We start from the raw sequence: 20,021 nt of genomic DNA, 5'->3' as shown, positions 1-20,021 counted from the left end.
GAGCCTGATGTGGGGCTCGATCCCATAACGCCGGGATCACGCCCTGAGCTGAAGGCAGACGCCCAACCGCTGTGCCACCCAGGCGCCCCGTCTTTCCTTTTTCTTAAAAAAAAAAAAAAAGACCTCCACGTTTTTAACTACGAATAGGAAACAGAGCAGCAAACAGCTACACCGACCTCCCCACTGACTTCGTCTTCATCTTCTTCCCCTTCTACATCTTCGTCTTCATCTTCATCCTCTTCATCATCAAACTCTTCCTCCTCACCATCCTCATCCTCCTCGTCCTCCTCATCTTCTCCTTCTGAAACAGTCCAAAGTAATTCGTTAAGTACCCTCGATGGCCCCCGAGGCACACCTGCTTAGATGATGGGGCGCTTTAGGTCGGTCCACGAGACTAACGCTGGGCTACACCAACGCCTGGGAAACCCGCGCACCACACTTGCCCCCTTTCTCCCAGGTGGCAGCAACTCAGTCCCTTTGTCCATCAGAGTCCCTTCACATCTGGAGGCCAGGAGTCCTGATGCACTAGCTGTACACTACAACAGTTACTGATGAAAGGACAAAACTCCTGGGATTTGCTTCAAAATAAAGAAGGGGAAGTGGGCAGGGGTGTGTACATACAACGTAAGATCAGCCATGAACTGGTAATTGTTGAAACTCACTGATGGGAACATGAAAGTTAGTTTTACTATTATTTCTATCTTTGTCTATGTCTGAAATTTTCCATAGTAAAAAGTTACCACACCTCCCCCCCCAAATAAATAAATAACAATGAGCTCCTTCTCGGAGGTAAGGGTACCACCACAGAGCCAGATGCCAGAGAGGCACCTGAGAAACACTCATAAGCCTGTGATGGGAGGGTCAGGGTGAGTGGGGAACAAGAGGCAGGCTGAGAGGCACCTGCATGCAACCGGTTCTTACCTCTCCTGGTCCTGGAGCCTGCTGTGCTGTCCGGCTTCCTAGTCTCTGCATGCTCTTCCCTTTCTTCTCTGCTTGGCTAACACTGATTCAAACCTTTGGGTCTCAGTTAAACATCACTTCCTCAGGCAGACTTGCCAGACCTCCTAATCCCAGCTCATTTGCTCTCACAGGAGCTCCTGATACTTCTCCATTATCATACGCTTTACTCACTTGTGACTACTTAACATTTCTCAGTAGACTGTAAAAACCAAGAGGACAGGAACCATGTCTGGTTTTTACTTTCAAAACTATATTCCACGGGCCCTAGTGCATAAAAAAATGCTCAAACTTGTTGCTTGACCAATACTCCCTCTCAGGAGCTGCTCTCCACCCCCCAAGGAATTTCCTAATAGGCTCTTGCACACGTGGCCATTCAACCTATTTAGGGTGAACTTAAAATAGATGACAAGAGGCACGAGGGTTTGCAGGAATACCTGCGAAACTTCAGTGAAGGGAGTAAGTGATGTGAACATACGGAACAAAGTGAGACGTCCTACTGTGTCCACTTTACCATTCTACATACCCTCCTTTTTTGCCTTCTCTCAAATCTGCCATAAATCTGCAAAGATGCTACCAGAATATCACACCATTAATTTCACCCAAGCTGCCTCATGTTTTCCTCCTCTACTTTTCCTGACCATTTGTTTTGTGTATTTTTACCTTTAAAGAAATTTAAAATAACGCTTCAAATACAGTAATACCACAAATTCCAGCAACATTAGGAATTCTAGGACAGTAACTTTTCTTCATGCTGACTTATGTGAAAACTGATCACTCTGCTTCCTCTAAGTCACTGGAGAGGCGAGAAACTATTTATCCTGAGTGGCTCAGAGTCAGTGAGTCACAGTGCAAGGAGAGCACAAGCCCATCAGCAAAGCTATTTTATTTACATTTGGATACAATGGACTGTACCTACTATCTATGAAGTGCTAGGCCTTGTGAATAAAGATGAAAAAGACCATTCCTACCCAAGATGACCATCATAGCATAGCTGAAAGGAACAAGAATAGCAGAGAGTGACAGGCTAAGAGGTAAGCAAAGGGGTGCTTCAGCACGCACAAGGAACCTAACCTAGCTCACAGGCATCAGGAAATGCAATCTGGAACTGTTGAAAAGCTGAGTTTGTAAGGATAAAGTCAGACAGTAACCAAAAAAGGGAAGTAACGAACAAGGCAGGGAGACACGAGATGATGGTCCTTTTAGTAAACTGTAAACCACAAATACTTCAGTGTGTTAGGGCACAGTCTCCAAATTCAAGGCTAACAAACCATTTTTATTTTGAACATTTGAAAGCTTCAATGTCCTAAGAACTTATTAAATAGAGGTCCTAGTTCCAAATTTAATGGAAATGCCCATACCCATGGATAGTAATTATTTTTCTCAACAGCAAGGATATTCAAGAGCTGATCACGACCTCTGACAGGCAGAAATTAGGTTCCCTGGATGTTACACCCACTTACCTTCATCCTCCTCTTCTTCATCCACACCATCCACCTCGGCATCTGAGTCAGGGGCTTCCCGATCCTCTCGATCATAGCCATCCAGGTAGGTCAGCTGGGGCAGGAGCTTGAAGACACTCTCTCGGTAGTCATTCAGGTTAGTAACCTCACAGTTAAACAGATCCAGGCTTTTCAGATATTCCAACTTTTTCTGAAGAAAAGGATTAAGAAACAAAATTTCTAAACCAAAGGAACAAAAGCAATAAAACCCATCTCCCGAAGAGGTAAAATTCTAGGCTCTGTATTCATTTAGCTGCTACCGACTCAGCTTTATACACAGGAAAACATTTCAAGTCCTTCGCACTTTGTTAACAGGCCACTAGATTTTAGATTCTACAATCTACCTTCTACTTCTACCTTCTCAGAGAACTTTTTTCTGGCAGCGTTAGTTTTAAGAAAAATGAATTTGAAAAAATATTTATTACAGCTGGATCTTTTCACGGCGTAAGACAAATCAGAGTTTTAATAAATTTGGTTCAAAACTAAGTTTTAACATTCAAGTAACAAATGGCCAACAAGAACTTGCTGGATATCAAGCCTAGTCTTCAAAGCTCTGGGGTGGCAGGATGGGGAAAAAAATTCATTCAATTAATCAATGCAATCCATCTTGAAGTACTTGAGATTTGTACTCGAATACACAGATGTGAAACACTAGAGAATGGCATATAATAAAGCAAGAAGTGTAGTGATGCAGTAATTCTCCGGGAAGACAGGAGTCAGTACAGGCTGGGGAAAAAGAAGGGGCAGAGTTGAAACTTCAGAAAGAAATACTCTTTTTTTAATTTGGGGGGAAAGGATCAACACCATTACCAGACCTTTCTGATATAAATTTCTTCTGATTTTACCATACCCTCAAATTTTGTTGTCAATACCTCATTTGTTTAGAGCTTTGGTTTAATCTACCTAAAATACAAAATAGTTGGTATCTGAAAGCCTGGGCCAAGGCAAGTTTTCTGAGTAGCCAAAATGGATAAGAAAACGTCCATGTATTTTACTCAGGAGATTCATTTGTTATTACAACTGCGTGCTAGTATTTCAATCCCAGCTCTCGTAAACTGAGGCTAAGGATGAAGGGAGACATTAGGAGGACAGAGGTAGTGTATTACAGGCAAGTAGGAGAGAGCAGCAGGAAGTAACAGCAGACCCTCTCAGGAAGGAGAAGAGGGGCAAGTGTTTAAAAAGCAAACACAGAACATCAAGTAGTATGTAGCATATAGCCTCGTACCCTCCAGAGTAGGGCCAATAAGCCCGGAGGGCATAGGACATATAGCTTCGTAAATGTCACTTTTAAAGGTTCTGAAACAGGAGAAAAAGCTTGGTATTCTCTGAGAAAGCAGTACCAAAACAAAAAAACTAAGAAGATCTCTGAATGAAGTAAGTTGCAAAAAATAAACACTGTTCAAAAGCTTTGATGCTTTATTGGGAAAACTATTTCAACATTCACAAGGAGGAAGAAATGCAGACGAAAAAAACCTTATCTTCAGGACTTGAGGTATCTTAGTGATTCAGGAGTTATAAAATGACTTAAAAATCTCTACCCTAAAGCAGGGCTTGGCAAAAGATGACTGGCCCATCCTGGCCCACTGTCTGTTTTTGTAAAGTAAGTTTTATTCTAACATAGACACTTTGTTTATGTACTACGTACAGCTTCTTTTGTGCGAGAATAATGGCAAAGCTGAGCAGCTGCACCAGACCATATGGCCTACAAAGCCTAAACGTCTATCTGGCCCTGCTGAGGAAGGGTTGCTGACCCCTACACTTACAGAATCTTCATCTTCCTGGTCAAAGAAGAGGTTCCCACACTTGTTTTATTTTCACTGAGCAGCCCTTGGGAACAGAGAGCCAGGCAGGGAACACAGAGCAGGGTTACGGCAACAGGCAAATGCACTCCTCAAAACACCAACGTACAATGTGCTTATGTAAGTTAGTCCCCTGAGGTCTTAAGAAAGCTGTCCCCAGACCTTCTAATCATAGGGAGAGCTGCTTTTATGTTGTGTAGTTTTCAGATTAGGTTCCCTACTGGGCAGGCCCTGACCTCCAGAAGCCCAGGTAGGACTTCCTGCCAAAGAGGGAAAAAATGTTGAAATACCACCCCGGACAACTAGGTGGCACATTGGGAACTCTTTTCTCTTCACAAAAAGGCTGTCTCTCTATACCAGCTAAGATACGACCACAAGCAAATTTAGGCAGCTTTCCCAAAGTCTAAAAATTCTTCACTCAAGGGAATGAGCCATTTACTTCTCAAAATTATTCCCTAGAAATGGATGCACAAAAATGCGTACAACCTCTGATCTTTCCTGCTCTACAGTGCCTCAAGCCCCTTCTCTAGTTCCATCTCCTGTCACAGTATACAGGGCTTCAAAGGCCTGCCTATTTCTGAAACTCCATGAATCTGTGAGATTTTTGGCTACTTCTTGAGAAAAGAACCCATTATGAATAATTCAAACATGCCAAACAGTATGCTAGAAAACGAAGTGAAAGCAAATAAATAACAAAATTCCAAGTAACTGTAGTACTCTAAACTGTTTAATAAAATTGTGCTTTAAGGCCCAAAATATACTACCCACAGATTATTCAGGACCCCAGTGTAATGTGTAAATACTGCTAAAAAACAAAACAAAAAAAACCATAAACAAAAAAGACAAGAAACAAACAAAAAACGCCCAAAAATCAGAATGCTACCACATCAGAAATGTGGCCTAAAACTAACAGGCTAGCCATAATAAACATTAAACATTTTATTAACAATAATTTTGCTTGCCTTCTTAGAATTTAGAAGGGCTTTGGGGGATGGTTTGGATGGCCCAGGTCTCTTAAAAAAGGTGTCCAAGGAAGTTTGAATTGATGCCTTCTTTGTCTCTCGATTAATGTCCCTGTAGCAAGCAGAGGCATTCACAATCATTGCAATGACTGTAAGAACTGGGCTCAAAGTAGACGGTGTTCAAAATGTACGTGGTTAATGAGGATGAGGATGGTGTTGTTCCCACTGAAGAATACTTTGAGAAGACAAAACGGACCCAACATTCCCCCCCTCACCTTCTCCTACAGTTTTATTTTACTCCAAGATATAACTTCAGGAGACCTACCTAGCACCCCCCCAAGGCATCTGAACAGCAAGTTCAGGAGAATGGTGGGAGGTCAGGCTTTTGCAGATGGCCCTTGGTGTGCAGCACTGCGGCTCTGTCACTGGCTAGCCAGGTGTGTGACTCTGGACAAGGGATTCGGACTCTCCCAAGCCTCAGCTTCCCCATGCATAAAACGAGGGTCATGTTATTTCTATGATCTCTGTAGAAATGTTCTTTTGAGGATTACTAATGAATAGCATACGTAAAGCATCTACTACAGTGTATGGTACATAGCAGATCCTCCAAAAATGGTAAGCACAACAATGATTATTTCCTATTCTTCACTGTTCTGAGGGAGCTAGACTTTCACAGCCACCAAAGGGCCCTCATACATCACTGACTAGATCAGGAACGCCTAAGAAAACAACTCCCATACAATGTTTGCTTCTGCTCTGCCTCTGTGTGCTAAGACACGGACAAAGGCTTCTGGTGAAACATCAAAGAGGACTCGGGTTGCCATGAGAGTTAGGCAACAGCCAGTGATCCAGCATGGGGGGGGGGTACTGTATGGCACTCTGTTCTAGAAAAAAGGGGTTCTTATGCTCACAGTGACCCTGAATCGATACGCCTATCACTGACAAAAAAACAGTAAAGAAAGGTTCAGGGTAGCCTGTCAACTGGGAGACACCAGCACTTAATTTAGTGCTCCTGTTGGAATTCCCAGTTTAATGTTAATTTGGGTATGGAATAAATATGAAGGCAAAAAGAACACATCCCAAGGGCAGTGGAAAGAATGGTAGAGCTGGATCTGAATCTCTACTTTACCATTTATCCTGTGGCCACTGAGTAATTATTTAAGCTCTCTGAACTCGGTTTCCTCATCTCTAAAAAAGGGACAGTTGTTCTTTTTTCTCTGGGTTACAGAAGGATACAAAGGACCAATGTTAATGTCCCTGAATACAGCCAAACTGACTGTTTGCTTAAACATTGGAAATGGTGATTGGGTTAGAGGTAAAGAATAGAACTAGTAAAAAGAAGGGAGCCCAAGTATCTGGGTGTAACTATAACGGAACAAAGGGGGAAATTCAAGAAGCAAAAGTGAAAAGCAGGCTCCCAGCATTTGAGAGAGACATAGGAGCTAAACATGGTCCACTGAATGAAAGATAAAAATAAAGGGACTTGATAAAAGGTGATTTAACCTATGTTGGGGCAGAGCCTTAATTATTGACTAGGAGGAAAAAAGATGCTATAATTCTGGCAGGAAACCCTCTCTGTTAAAAGAAGTCACAATTTAACTCTATCTTCCCTTGAAATATCGACAGAGCATTCTGTACAAGTTAGGTGAAACCCAAATATTTTAATGTACTGTGACATCAAAATAGACAGTGATAGTAGAGATAGTAGAGAAAGATGCCTTATCCTCTTGGGTTCTGCTTTTCTGGATCCTGAGACAGCTCGTATCTGCTTGCAAAAACCTCTCCCAATTAATGTTTGCATGGTAAGTCAAATGGAAACACTGACTTTATGTATACGTAAAAACAGAAGAAACCATAGGCTTCTTTGGATGGTGTGAAACAAGTTGGGAGTTCCGTTAGCCTTATTAAAATGGAATTCAGTCTCAATGCCAAATTTATAGAATGTTATATTTAGACAAATCAGTCACTTAACAATCTTGAATTCATACCACTTTCCAGGTGGCAGCCATACAGAACAGCCTGGAAGGCTGCCCCACATCTTACATTAACCTCTCTCTCCAGCTCTTTTTTTCCCTACAACTTCCATATGGACCGGACCCCCATTAGCACAGCTTCCCAACTTACAAAGCAAAGTTAAGTGCACTACCTTATTTTATTCTCAGAACTCCTAAGTAAAGTTAAGGCAGATCTTATTATCTTCCCTGCTTCATAAGTGAGGAAACTGAGGCCCAGAGAGAAGAAGCAATTTGCCCAAGGTCACACAGTAAGCCTGTAACCCAACTGGCACTTAACTTTTTACTGCTTATCCCAGTAGGAAGACTGAGGATTTTGGGGTTCCCATGCAAAACAAGGCAACAGTGATCCAGCTGGGGCACAAGATCAATTAGAAGACCTAAAACTTACTGGAGCTGTCCTTGGACTGTTCCATCTACAATTCAAATATGCCATCCAGTATGAATAGCTTTTTCTGTAAAAGTATAAAAGTATAGAATAGCCTGGCTAGTTTGAGGAAAAAAATTTAAGATAAATGTTTAAGTCTATGGTCAATATATGAACTTAAAAAGGACAAAAAAAGAAAAGAATTCCCCTTTGAAGGAAACCACCACAGTATCAGGCAGGGAGAGCAAAGCCACAGGAACACATAACTAGAGAGGCCCGGATCTTTAAAACTTCTACAGAAAGTATTATAACAAAAACCACCACCTTCTTGATCAATTATTATTTCCAAGCATTTCCCTCACTATAAAGAAATATGAAAATGAAAATGACCAATAAGTCCTGGTTTCCAAGTTCTCACTTACTTACCAAAGGTTCCAAGGTGCTGATATCTTTCAGTTTATTTCCACTTAAGTTTAGATGTGTAAGATTTGGAAGTTTTTCTGCTAACATATCCAGACCTCCAAAGATTCTATTGTCACTGAGCTCAAGCTGCAAGAAAATATACAACATACACACAAATATACACAGAGAAACACTTATCATTAAGGCGTTGTAAGTAGCAAACACAGTTCTTAAATACTTATCAATATCAAATAATCTCTGTTCCTATTAGGGCATGTTTGTTCATTTTGTTTGATTAAAACCAGATAAGTAGTTTACAGATCCCAAGAACATTTTAGGGGAGGCGGTGAAACAGGATGGATTAGAGCTGCATTTCCTTAACCAGCTGCTAATTAAATAGTTTGCTCAAGATCTGGCCCCTAACATCGGTGAATCCATTTTCTAACCTAAAAAGTGGGTCAAGGCAAATTAGAATTCTTTGAGAAGTTGCAATAGTCTATACCTGCCAGGAAGGGTAAATGGTCTGTGCATTCTAAGCAGCTTATTCCACGTACCAAACAAAGCTCACTATGCCCACTTGAAACCTGATCTGGTTCTGCACAGTTCTGACACACTGGAAGGTTCTCTACCTGGAAGAAGGCTACAGGAGTGGCACAGGTCCCAAAGCAAGCCCTTAAAGAAGCTCCATGACCTAGGAAAGTGAGTGGGGCAACAGCTTCAGGGTTGCTGAAACCAACTCCCCGGAGGCCACTTCTTGCATAAACCCAGCACTAGCCTTTATAAGAACCTACTCTGATTTCTTAGTGGCAGGTCAAGTAGCACAGCAACTGGCGTGCCAATGAAGGAATGAGCCTTCACCAAGGAATGAGAATCTGAAGTGTAAGAAATTGGAGCCGGAAAAATTAGACAGTCAAGAGCATATAATTCAAACTCTCCATCCTGCAGATGAGAAAACTCAAGCCACAGAACTGGTTTAAATTCTCTAGTTTAAGTGCCAACAACCAATGGCAACCGTGTCTAACTCTAAGACAGTATCTAAGTGCCAGACACTGTCTGAAACACTAGAAACACATGAGCTTATTTGCTCTTACGATAACCCTATGAGGTAGAATTATTACCCGCATTTACAGATGAGGAAAATGAACTATAACTCTGTAACTTGCCCTAGATCACACAGCAGTTAGAGGTGACCAAGGACTTGAAGCCAGGCAGGCTAGCTCCAGGAGATTCGCCCTTCCCACTATGCTACGTACTCAGAATAGCATGGAAACTTCATGTAATTTAGTTTTTGGCATACAATGAAATGAACTACATGATGCAGAACAGAGGAACTTTAAAAAACTTGAATGTTTGTTGAAAGAATGAGTTTAAAAAACAACTCAAGTCTCCTACTTAGGTGTTACTAAATATTTCAGAAGAGGAAATGCAACATTTCAAAATTATTTTTTTTCCTTTCCATGGGATATTCCAAATTATCTAGTCATGCTCTCGATTTATAAAGACAAGTCTTTGGGTGTCTGGGTGGCTCAGCTGGTTAAGCGTCTGCCTTTGGTTCAGGTCACGATCCCAGGGTCCTGGGATGGAACCCCAAGTCAGGGCCCCTGCTCAGCAGGGAGTCTGCTTCTCCCTCTGACTTTGCCCCACCCCCGGCCCATGCTCTCTCACTCTTCTCTCAAATAAATAAAAACTCCTTAAAAAAAATTACAAGTCTACCAACAAAGAGTCAAGTGTTTATTGAGATTTCAGTAAATCAAAACAAAAACAGAGACCACTTCCCTTGGTTAGTTAGAATATCACACATATGTAATATTCCTATCCTTTCAACATGAATATCTTAAGGAATAGAGATAACAAGGCAATCTGCCACAGCATTTAGTGGCATATTTATTTTGAAATGAAATCAGTGTAAATTTAGGAAACCTGTGATATTTACACACCAAAATTTCTTTCAGAACCTGTTTCTTCTTAAAAAACAATCTGTGCTCCAGGGTAGGAAGAAAATAAAGTATGCATCAGTTGTGAGAACGTCTTATCTGCCTTTGATTTGTAGATCTCTCCACTCCTCCCTAACTCTGTAAGTGATTAACAAGACTTCAGAAGGATTTGATAAAGCCTCTACACAGACCACAGATGGTCACTGATTCACTTCTCTTCTAAGTCTGAAAGTACACAGACCACAGTAAACCAGGAAAATGTATCAGGATGCTAGGAAAACAGAACACAAAATACACACTAGGATCATACTAGCATCCAGTTTATGCAGATACATGCTGGAAAGCCATCAGTTGTTTAATGGGCTAATCAGAGCACCCAGTGTTACCAATAACCCATGTAAATATAAAAGGATTACACCTGAACCTCTAAAGTAGATGCTTAGCAGAAGAAAGGGAACAAAATACTAATTTAAATATAACAGGATTATTCTTTCTGATAGGAAGCTAAATTACCTAAAACTCACGAGGACTGCCTAAGCATTCATTACCTCTATAAGGCAATAAATAAAAAAAGCTTCTCGTTTTAATTCATGTACTTAACCCATAACAATCTCCTCTCAAGACTCAAGCAAGTTACAGAACAGCCTACCTGCATCTTGCCTAAATCTGATTCCAGATTTCTATGTGTACCTTTGGATAAAAGTTCTGCTTAAATTCCCTAATAAAGTGAACACCAAAACAGTGGAAAAGTCTGCAATACTTACACATACTTTTCATTATATAATAGAAAAAGTACTGGTTTAGGAAATAGGAGATACAGGTTCTAGTTTTGGCTCTAACACTAACCTCTTTTGTAGGTGGCTTTAGGCAAATCACTATACCTTTCTGGGCCTACTGCTATGCCTATAAAGCAAGGAACTGGGCTAGAAGACAAAGTTTCTTCCAGTTTTGACATTCTGGAGCTCTGAGACAGTTACGTGTGCAAGGACATGAGAAAACATTTTTCTTGAGGGTTTTTTTAAAATTGGTAGTGGGGGAGTAGTGATTGGCTTATAATTAGACCAATAAAGTACTAACAATGAGCCATTAGCTAGGATGGGAAATACAGTGGCTTTGTTACAATGAATTCTTGCAGTCACACAACACATTTTAAACTTTCTAGTCATTAAGAATAACACAATGGGTTTGAATTATCATAGACTACAAATCTGTAAAGTCTTTACTGAAACTCACCCTTAATCAACAAACATAAAACATGAAGAGTGAGAGGCACCTGTGGTTCCTAAACCAGAGCATACTAAGACAAAAACACAGCTAACATCGTAACATATAGCAATTAACAAGTCACAGCTTATGCACAAAATAATTATTCTTCATAACTACTATTCAATGAGCACCTAACATGTATTATTTCTAAGCATTCCAGCAGTTCTATAAGGCTGGGTGGTATCACCAGTTTACAGGTGAGAAAATTGAGCCTTAGAGAGATTAAGTAACCTGCAGAAGATCATCCATCAGGGAACTGGTGGGGCTGGAATTCAATCCCAGATATGCCCAGGTCCAAAGGCCACATGGTTTCTGCTACACTAACTGCTTCCTTACAGGTAAAATCATGGATGTTTCCCTTCTCAGGATATTCTCTTTTTTACTGCTAAGGAAAAAGTACTTACCTTTTTCAATTTAGGTAGTTTGGGGAGATTTGAAACTGAAATCAAGCCTACATTTATTAAACTGAGGAACTCTAAGTTCACAAATTCAGCTGTTAAGCCCTCAATTTTCCCATCATTTGATTTGCAATTATCCAGGACAAGTTCTCGAACCTGTGGATGACAAAGGGAAAAAAAGAAAAAAAAACAAGCTTTCAAAGACATACATAAAACAAAGAACAAAGCAAAACCTACAACCATAAACACCCAGCAAAAACATCCACATACAGCGGCAGCCTCTACTTAGACCCAAATCACAGTTATAAATAAATGAAAAATGATTAAGCCTTTAGTAACAATATACTAATAGATATCAAGGATGGAATGTTACACCATGGTATAAAGATTTAAACTTTTTACTTTCCAGAGACAGAACTACAGTTCTTAAAATATAAGAGAAGAAACTATATCCCCCATATTCCTTTTCCCAAGTCTGTTCCCCAAGAGGGAGCTTTAACTATACAAGCAGAGAAGACACTACCCCCCTATCCCACTGGCTGAGTCTCCCTCAAGGCCCAGGGGACTGACACAAGGAAAAGAGGAAAACTTTACTTTTCCTATCAAATTCCTAAGAGATTCTGGCAACAGGTTTCTGCACTATACATGTCCACTTTCGGTTTTATTAATCTTTACTAAGTTTATTTTGATAATCAGAAGGGGTCAAGATGCAAGAGGCCTTAATTCAAAACAAAGATCAATTTGGGTTACATGTGTATTGCCAGGGGAGAAAACTGTTAGACATTAAATTAGGTTCCTTTTTCAGGCCATAAAATCTCCTCCTTTGTGGGTCCTGAAATTCAGAATTCCAATCCATTCAAGGGTATCATATCTGAAGATTTTATTTATTTGTATTTATTATTTTAAAGTAAGCTCTACACACAGCATGGGACTTGAACTCCTGACCCCAAGATCAAGAGTGCATGCTCTACTGACTGAGCCAGCCAGGTGCCCCACAATTTTAAATACTGATCAAATAATAAACAGTCTACTGTGTATCTACCATGCTAATCCCTACTTCCATTCTTGCTCTGTGGTTGACTCTGAAACTTGCAACTTTTAAACACATTTTGGTCAACTTACAGTAATGCAAATTAGAGTTAACGGCCAAAGTCACTCTTGCAGTGAATCTACCATGTTAAACAGCATTAATCAAGCATGTATATGGAAAGGAGATGCTCATAGTTCTAAAATGAGAATATGAGCTAATAATGTCTTCATCCTCCCATACAAAATCCAATGATACTACTCTGGTAATTGCTATCATTTACGGAGAACTTACTCATTCTTTGCATCGCCACACCCTCCCCCCCCCATTTACAGAGATAGAGTCAGTGATACCCACAACACAACTTCTCACTTGCTTCTTTACTACTTCTCACTACCCTGTCTACTTCCTCCTCCTAAGCCCTGGTTACAGTTAGGATACATGCAGGCCAATCACACCTTTTACTTCTTTCTTTCCTTCATTCCATGTTTCTTTACACACTCTGCCATTTTCCCCTTTTCTGGGGAAAATCACATCTGAAAACTTAAGGTGTCACGTGAGAAGGGGTGGGCTCTGGAAACAGATGCCAAGGTCATATCCTGGCTCAACCACTTAACAACCTGTGTGACCTCAGAAAAGCCACTTAACTTCTCTGTGCCTCAGTTCCTCATCCGTAAAGGGGAGATAATAGTATTCAACGGCATGGAGTTGCAGAGGAATAGCACCTGGAACATACTAAATAGCTAAAAAAGTAACCTCTGGGGAAAGGGATGAGGGGAATGACAGGGACCTCTGCTGTTTATTCATATCTGTACTGAGCTTTTTATAAGCATGTATTTCTTTTGTATAAAAAAAAAAGTAAAACCAACAAACCATAAAAATAAAGTCAACTGTAACTGCTCACACATCTAATCCAGCAATACAACTAAAAGTTCTCATTCGGTTTGGGGGATTTTCTATGACTGTATCTCACAGAGAATCCAAATTATTATACAGAATGACACTAATATGCCAAAAGCCAAGTGAGGAGGGACTAGAGTTAGCCATATTGCCTCCCGGCTCACTGGGTGTAATCACCTCTTGGATATTTCTTTCAACTGGTAAAATTCCACTGTAACTACAGTCATCAAAAACTACCATAAAGATTCAAGTGTGAGCTAAAACAGGTTTGCTGAACCAACAGCAGAATAGGAATCAAGAGGAGGGGGGCGCCTGGGTGGCACAGCGGTTAAGCATCTGCCTTCAGCTCAGGGCGTGATCCCGGCGTTATGGGATCGAGCCCCACATCAGGCTTCCGCTATGAGCCTGCTTCTTCCTCTCCCACACCCCCTGCTTGTGTTCCCTCTCTCGCTGGCTGTCTCTCTGTCACATAAATAAATAAAATCTTAAAAAAAAAAAAAAAGGAATCAAGAGGAGGGAATTGGGAGAATAATAATAATAATAAAAAAAAGATGTTAAATGGTTCAAATCTGCAGGTTTATTTGCTGGGTGTGGAAGATGAGGGAGGGGAAGCTGAAGTCTGGCTTAAAGAAATGGGAGCCACGTAGCTAGATGGAAATAAGTAGGGAACAGCTTTCTGAGGGGCAGATATAATGAATACCATGAGGGACACTGAGTTTAAGGTTCCCTTGGGATGTCTGGTTTAAGTATCCCCAGACAACTGGACATGTGGTCTGATGCAGAGGAGGACTGTCAGTTCTGTATTTGGAGTCATCAGGGCAGAAACGAGTGGAAGGATGGAATCCTTAGGAAGAGGACCAAGGACAGAACCCTGGGGAATGTGCAAAAAAGACGAGAAGAATCAGGAGTGGTACCAATGGTGAAGCATTGGTTTGAAACACCTGTAAAGGTTTCTGAAATAAGGCACAAGAAGTTATTGAGGAAAGGACTGAAAAAAATTAGAAAACAACTTCAATGCCCATCAACAAGGGACTCATTTCCAGGATACACTGTGGGATGAAAAATGTGCAGAATGAATTCACTTTCTTATATATATAGAAAATCTCTCAGGAAGAGAAAGTGAGTGGCTAGGAGACCTTCCTATATAACCTTATTTAGCGGGCACCTGGGTGGCTCAGTTGGTTAAGTGACTCAGGCTGCGATCCCACCGTCCTGGAATCAAGTCCCGGGTCAGGCTTCCTGCTCAGCGGGGAGTCTGCTGCTCGCTCTGCCGTCCCCCACTTCTGTTCTCTCTTTTTCAAATAAATAAATAAAATCTTTAAAAAATCTTATTTAGCATTTCAATGATGATGATATTAATCTATTAAAAGAATAAAGATTTAAAAAGTCACCACTAGACTTCAAGTTTCATAATGGGTAGGGTCATGTCTGTTTTAGTCATCGCTATACCCCAGTATGAGAAAAAGCTTTCACAACTCTTAAATGATGAAAACTGGTCACAGGCTTGTCATAGTACTGTCTACAGGATTGTAGGGGATTAAGCAGATGCAGCAATAGAAAGTTTGGATATAACAGAGAACCTCTTTCTGATCACAAGCATTATCACATCAATGCAAGAAATATTTGAAGACCCAGACGGATACAGGTGTAGGTGAGTTTATAAACGGGAGAGCAAGAAGTTCAGGGAATACACACCTGAGACCTTTAAATTTTCTCCACGAGTAGAAGGTAACAGAATTTACTGGGGTGAGTCGGGCAAAGGATTGTATGGCTCAGCAGAGAAGGCATGCCCCTTGACTTTTCCAGGAAGCCTGAAGTAGTACTAAAGAAATGTGGCACCCCCGGAACAGAATGCCAGAGGCAGAGTAAGAGGACAAGCCTCTGGGGAAAATGCACAGAACAGAGGGAATTACTGAAGAAAGCAGAGACCACAGGGTTCCACTTGGGGCTGTGCCCAAGGACACCAGGTCTGGAAAGCCAACCCTCAGCAGCCTTCTTCTAGCCCGTCTAAAGTTCTAAACAGGAGCACAGTGAAATGTGTCTGCTCTCAGGCAGTGTGTCAGCAGCATTTGAGAAAACTAAGCCTTCCCTCTGCCCTATTCCTTGCTATGGAAGGACCCTGGCTTGCTTGCAAGGAACTGTGGGAGAGGGGACAGTGGGCAGAGAGTTAGGAGTAGATAACCCTGTGTCCTCCCAATCTAGACCCAGAATAAATGAGGGATTCTAATCAAGAAAAAATGGCCCTAGTTTCTCCTTCTTATGTTCCAAATCCTCACAGAGCTACTATCTAAGGAGGTAAGGTTGGGCAGGCATTTGTACATTTGCATTTACAAGTCAGAGACCTATTTGGTCCAAGATAAAGTTAGCGGGCCTTCTGCTTAAAGATAGTTTAACTTAAGAGACCAAATTACTCTTCATCCTTCATTTTCCAATTAAACTAGTTTTTTCAAATATGAATTCAAGGTAAATACTTTAAAAATAATCCATATTATTTCCTATTTAACTCCTGTTTTTGTTTTCTGCAACTATCAGAAAAACAATACTATTTTCTATTACTTTTTAACTGAAAAATCTGAAATATTACTGTAGTCAAGTTATGGGATTTGGTGCTAGGGGCCCCAGAGAAAATCAAGCAATTTTCCTTTAATCCTCTCCAACTTGCTCTCACTTTCCACTCCCCTGGCTACTCAAATCAATTTTTCCTAACTGGTTTGGAACTGGTTGTGTGATCTTCCCCAGTTAGAATGGTTATAATTGTTATGGGGGGGGATGTATGGAGGAATTATAGATCATTTTGAATTATCATTCCTTTAATTAAATTAGAAAAGCAATAGATGGCTATTGTAGTTAAGTGAAATAATCCAAAAATGTTGGAAAAGTAACTCCTGCCATCCTTGCCAACTTTCATTCTTCTGAGTTAACCAATGTTCAAACCTTCTACCTTACCATTATTTTAAATAATGTTTTCAAAATGACAGAACAAATTTATATTAAGGGTTCTCAACTGTATTTAGGTGACAGAACTGTCAGCATGAAAAAAGGAAACCCCCATATCCTACTGGTGGGTAAAGAAAGGAACCATTCTAAACTACAATTTGACAGAAGACAGATTCACATTACAAGATATTCATTTCAGTACTATTTAAAATGGCAAAAACCTTCTAACCAACCCCATAAATTAAATTATGATCTATGCAGACAGTAACAATGAGACTGCAAAATAATAGTGACATAAAGTTTACTGTATTTATACAAACAATATATACATTAATAGAATTTAAATTTGGAAAAAAATATTTTGGTAGACTGTCTATCCGAATGTCTAGATGGTAGAAATCTCACACACATACACATACCCATCCTATTTTATTTTTGTTTATCTGTATCTACTATTTTTGGCTTACCTGTACCTATTTTTTTCTTCAATTTACATATAATACTTAAAAAATGAAAAAAAATTAGTTGCTATGCAACCAATTAGAACATCCCATTATGCTGAAAATTACATTAACAGACACAAGATGGCAGAAGTTGGGGGAAAAAATTTAAAAGGCATAAAGTAGAGGAATCTGTAAAGTGTCTCCTAAGACTACTCTTACTTATAGGAGAGGAATGCCTAGTCTTCGCACACAGCCCACGGGAGTCCCACAGAGGCATCCACTGTACCACAGGAATTGCCTGGCTTTCTAACTTTGAATGGAAAACCCAAACAGCTAACATCAAGGCTAGCTGTCCTTAGACACAGAGTTAATAAGGTGCTCATAACAGAGTGCCATGTTTGGTGCAATGGAAGGATGAGAGCTTCACATAAAGAACAGGTATTTTTTCCATTTTGGAATATAACTAAATTATCTCTCACTACCCCATCAGTGTCTCATTTCATATCTGAAAATACCACCAATTTCTGTGGTGTATATGGTATGTTCTAGCCATGCAAAATTTTTTCTCAGTGAAATAACTGACAATACAAATATTTTGTATAAAATATTTCTTATCCTTGCCTATATTTTAAAACGGCGACGTCCATTCTTTATGCAGGTCCCCTCTTAAATGGGCATACTTGTGTTTATAAGGGATAAGAATACAGTAATAGGTGTACTGAACCTATTATCTTGGTCTGGCATACCCTAGATAAGGAACACAAGAAGGTAAAGGTGTTACCGGGTCATCTTCAAACCTCAAAATAAAAACAAAAAAGCCACACACTCAAAAAAAGCCCATCTTGTCTTAAGGGGAAAAAAATTACAAAAAACATTTGTGATCAAACCTCTACCCTCCTCAAACACTTAGTTCTCACTTGATGGCATTAAGGTCAACCATGGGATGCACGTGTGCATTTAAGAGCCTCCTGTCCATATTATAACTGTACATCCAATGAAGAAAAGGTTCTTTTTCTTTTCCCAAATGAGAAGAGTCTGCAGGATCCCAGAGGCCAAGCCTACTCTTTAACAGCTAGCCCCACAACAAACATAAGGAGCCATGTGACTGAGTTGAGTTTTAAAGGAATCCTCTTCGAGAGGATTTTGAACTTTTTATTTGCCTCAAGGATGATTCTTTTGTGCAAAACACTATTTAACTCTTTTAGAATTTCCTTCAAAATACAGCATTTTCCCCCCCGGAAAGCCTTCAATTTAAGATCAAAGCTTTCCTCTCTTAAGAACCTAACTCTTGCTGTCTCAGTCTCCTCCTCAGAGGGAGCCTTTCTTTACCTGTCCCCCAACCTTAGCAGGCTTCCAGGGCGCTCCCAAAGCCCCTAAATTGCACCAGTGCAATAGATACCACAGGGTTCTGAAGCTCCAGGATGGAAGGGATTGCTCTCTATTTCACCCTGCTTTTCCAGGCCCTGCCATACTGCTGGTACTCAAATATTTATTTAATAAATCAGTGGGTTGCTGTAGGCTAGTGCTGTCCAGTAACAGTAGCCACTAGTCACCTGCTGCTTTTGAGCACTTGAAATGTCGACTGTACAACGGACAAACTGACTTTTAATTTAACGTTAACAGTCACATGACTGCCCTGTCTTTGGCAAAAGCGTAAGGCCTAAGTTGATTACTTGAAAAGTTAACACCTGCTCCTATTTAAGTAGTTCTAAAAAGTAATATACTGGTTACTGCATTAAGTGAAAAAAATTCCATGTAGTGGGAATATCAGCCCAGTTGTGTTTCCCAGAGGGGACAACACGGCTCTTACCAAGTACTTTAGTTTTCGCACAAAGAACTGAAATTCTAGATGTCAAAGCTCTTTGAAGATCCAAGTGCGTACTTTTGGAAATTTTGGTAAAATTTAACTACTCCACATTCTATGGACTCGCAGCTACGCAGCAATAATGCAAAGGTCTGAAGTTAACTCCTCAAAATGAGAACACAATTCTTCAAGTTTTAGGGCGCTAAAACGCTTAACCGTTCAATACACTAGCACGTGGCCAACACAAAATGTCTGACTGTGGACGGAGGGGACGGCAGTGGTCGAACCTCAACCTGAAACCAAAGGGACCACGTGGAAACGCCCACCCCTCAGGTCCTCCAGGGACCCATTTGTGGGGACACCAGGCGAACGCTGGTTGATGAATTTCCACAAGTTGGCAACTTGTTACAGCTGCCTGACTGCACGACGCGCACCCATCGCTCGACTGAGGCAGGGTGGGAGGACTTCCCCTGGGCTTCCCCAAGGCCAGGGAACGCCACTCACCCGAGGCCCGGGTCTGGCGGAGGCGCGGCCACCCCGCGCGGGCGCCGAGAAACATGGCCCCGCGCCCGGCAGCCGGGAGGGCAAGGGTGGAGAAGAAAGGCGATTCTCAAAGACCCGCCCGCCCTCACGCAGCCGCCGCGGCGAGCGCCGTTCTCCCTGGAGCACGTGCGGGGGCAGAGGCCGCCGAGTCCGCGCGGCCCGCGAGCTCAGCGGAGGCCCGCCCGCACCCTCGGCGCCTGGCCCGGGCGGAGGCGGCCGCCTGGCGTTGCCCTTTTAAGAAGGGGGAGGGGGACGGCAGCGCGCCCGAGAGGACTCGAGTCGGAAGAGTCCGCGGCGGCCGCACGCGCGGCTTCCGCCAGTGCGAGCCGAGCCCCGGCGAGGCGGGAGCAAAACAAGCCAGAGGCTCGCCGGCAGCGGCGGCCCAAACCCACAGGCCGACTTACGGCGGCGGAGGGAGACGAGCGTCCGCCAACATGGCGCTGTGTCCGACCGTGGCGCGCCCCGGCTGGCGCGAGGAGCCGCAGCCCGCCCACACCGAGGGGCCAGACTCCGGACAGGGGCCCCGGGCTCCGCCGCCACGGCGCGGAGGAAAGGCGAAGCCGCCGCCGCCGCCACAACGGCTGGCCTTGGCCGACCGGGGCGCGCCCTGGGGGCCGGGAGTGGGGAAGGCCCAGAGGACGAAAGGGGAGCGAGAGAAATGGGGGCGAAAGTTTTATTTTTAGGCTTGAAAAATGGCGGGAACCGCGTCCTTTTTTCAAACTTGGCCTCGGGAGGGGCGGTAGTTGCGCCACCTCCGCCGCCCGGTTC

At 42.0% G+C, this 20,021-nt stretch overlaps 1 protein-coding gene across 1 annotated transcript in view; it reads right to left on the bottom strand.

Moving 5' to 3' along the window:
• Positions 1-19,487, bottom strand: part of ANP32B (acidic nuclear phosphoprotein 32 family member B) — a gene marked incomplete at its 5' end in the record, with an annotated part of 21,891 nt that extends 2,404 nt beyond the window's left edge. Inside the window, 5 exons of the mRNA XM_034664176.1 lie at positions 177-301; positions 2,421-2,610; positions 8,026-8,148; positions 11,606-11,755; positions 19,215-19,487. Coding sequence (XP_034520067.1) covers positions 177-301; positions 2,421-2,610; positions 8,026-8,148; positions 11,606-11,755; positions 19,215-19,487 — 861 coding nt within the window. The remainder of the gene's footprint in view (positions 1-176; positions 302-2,420; positions 2,611-8,025; positions 8,149-11,605; positions 11,756-19,214) is intronic.
• Between the last annotated feature and the right edge of the window lie 534 nt (positions 19,488-20,021).

The sequence above is a fragment of the Ailuropoda melanoleuca genome, chromosome 7, assembly GCF_002007445.2.
Source record: "Ailuropoda melanoleuca isolate Jingjing chromosome 7, ASM200744v2, whole genome shotgun sequence".
In the NCBI taxonomy this organism is placed as follows: domain Eukaryota; kingdom Metazoa; phylum Chordata; class Mammalia; order Carnivora; family Ursidae; genus Ailuropoda; species Ailuropoda melanoleuca.
Note: the sequence above shows the minus strand (reverse complement) of the source record. Positions and strands in the feature narration are given on the sequence as shown.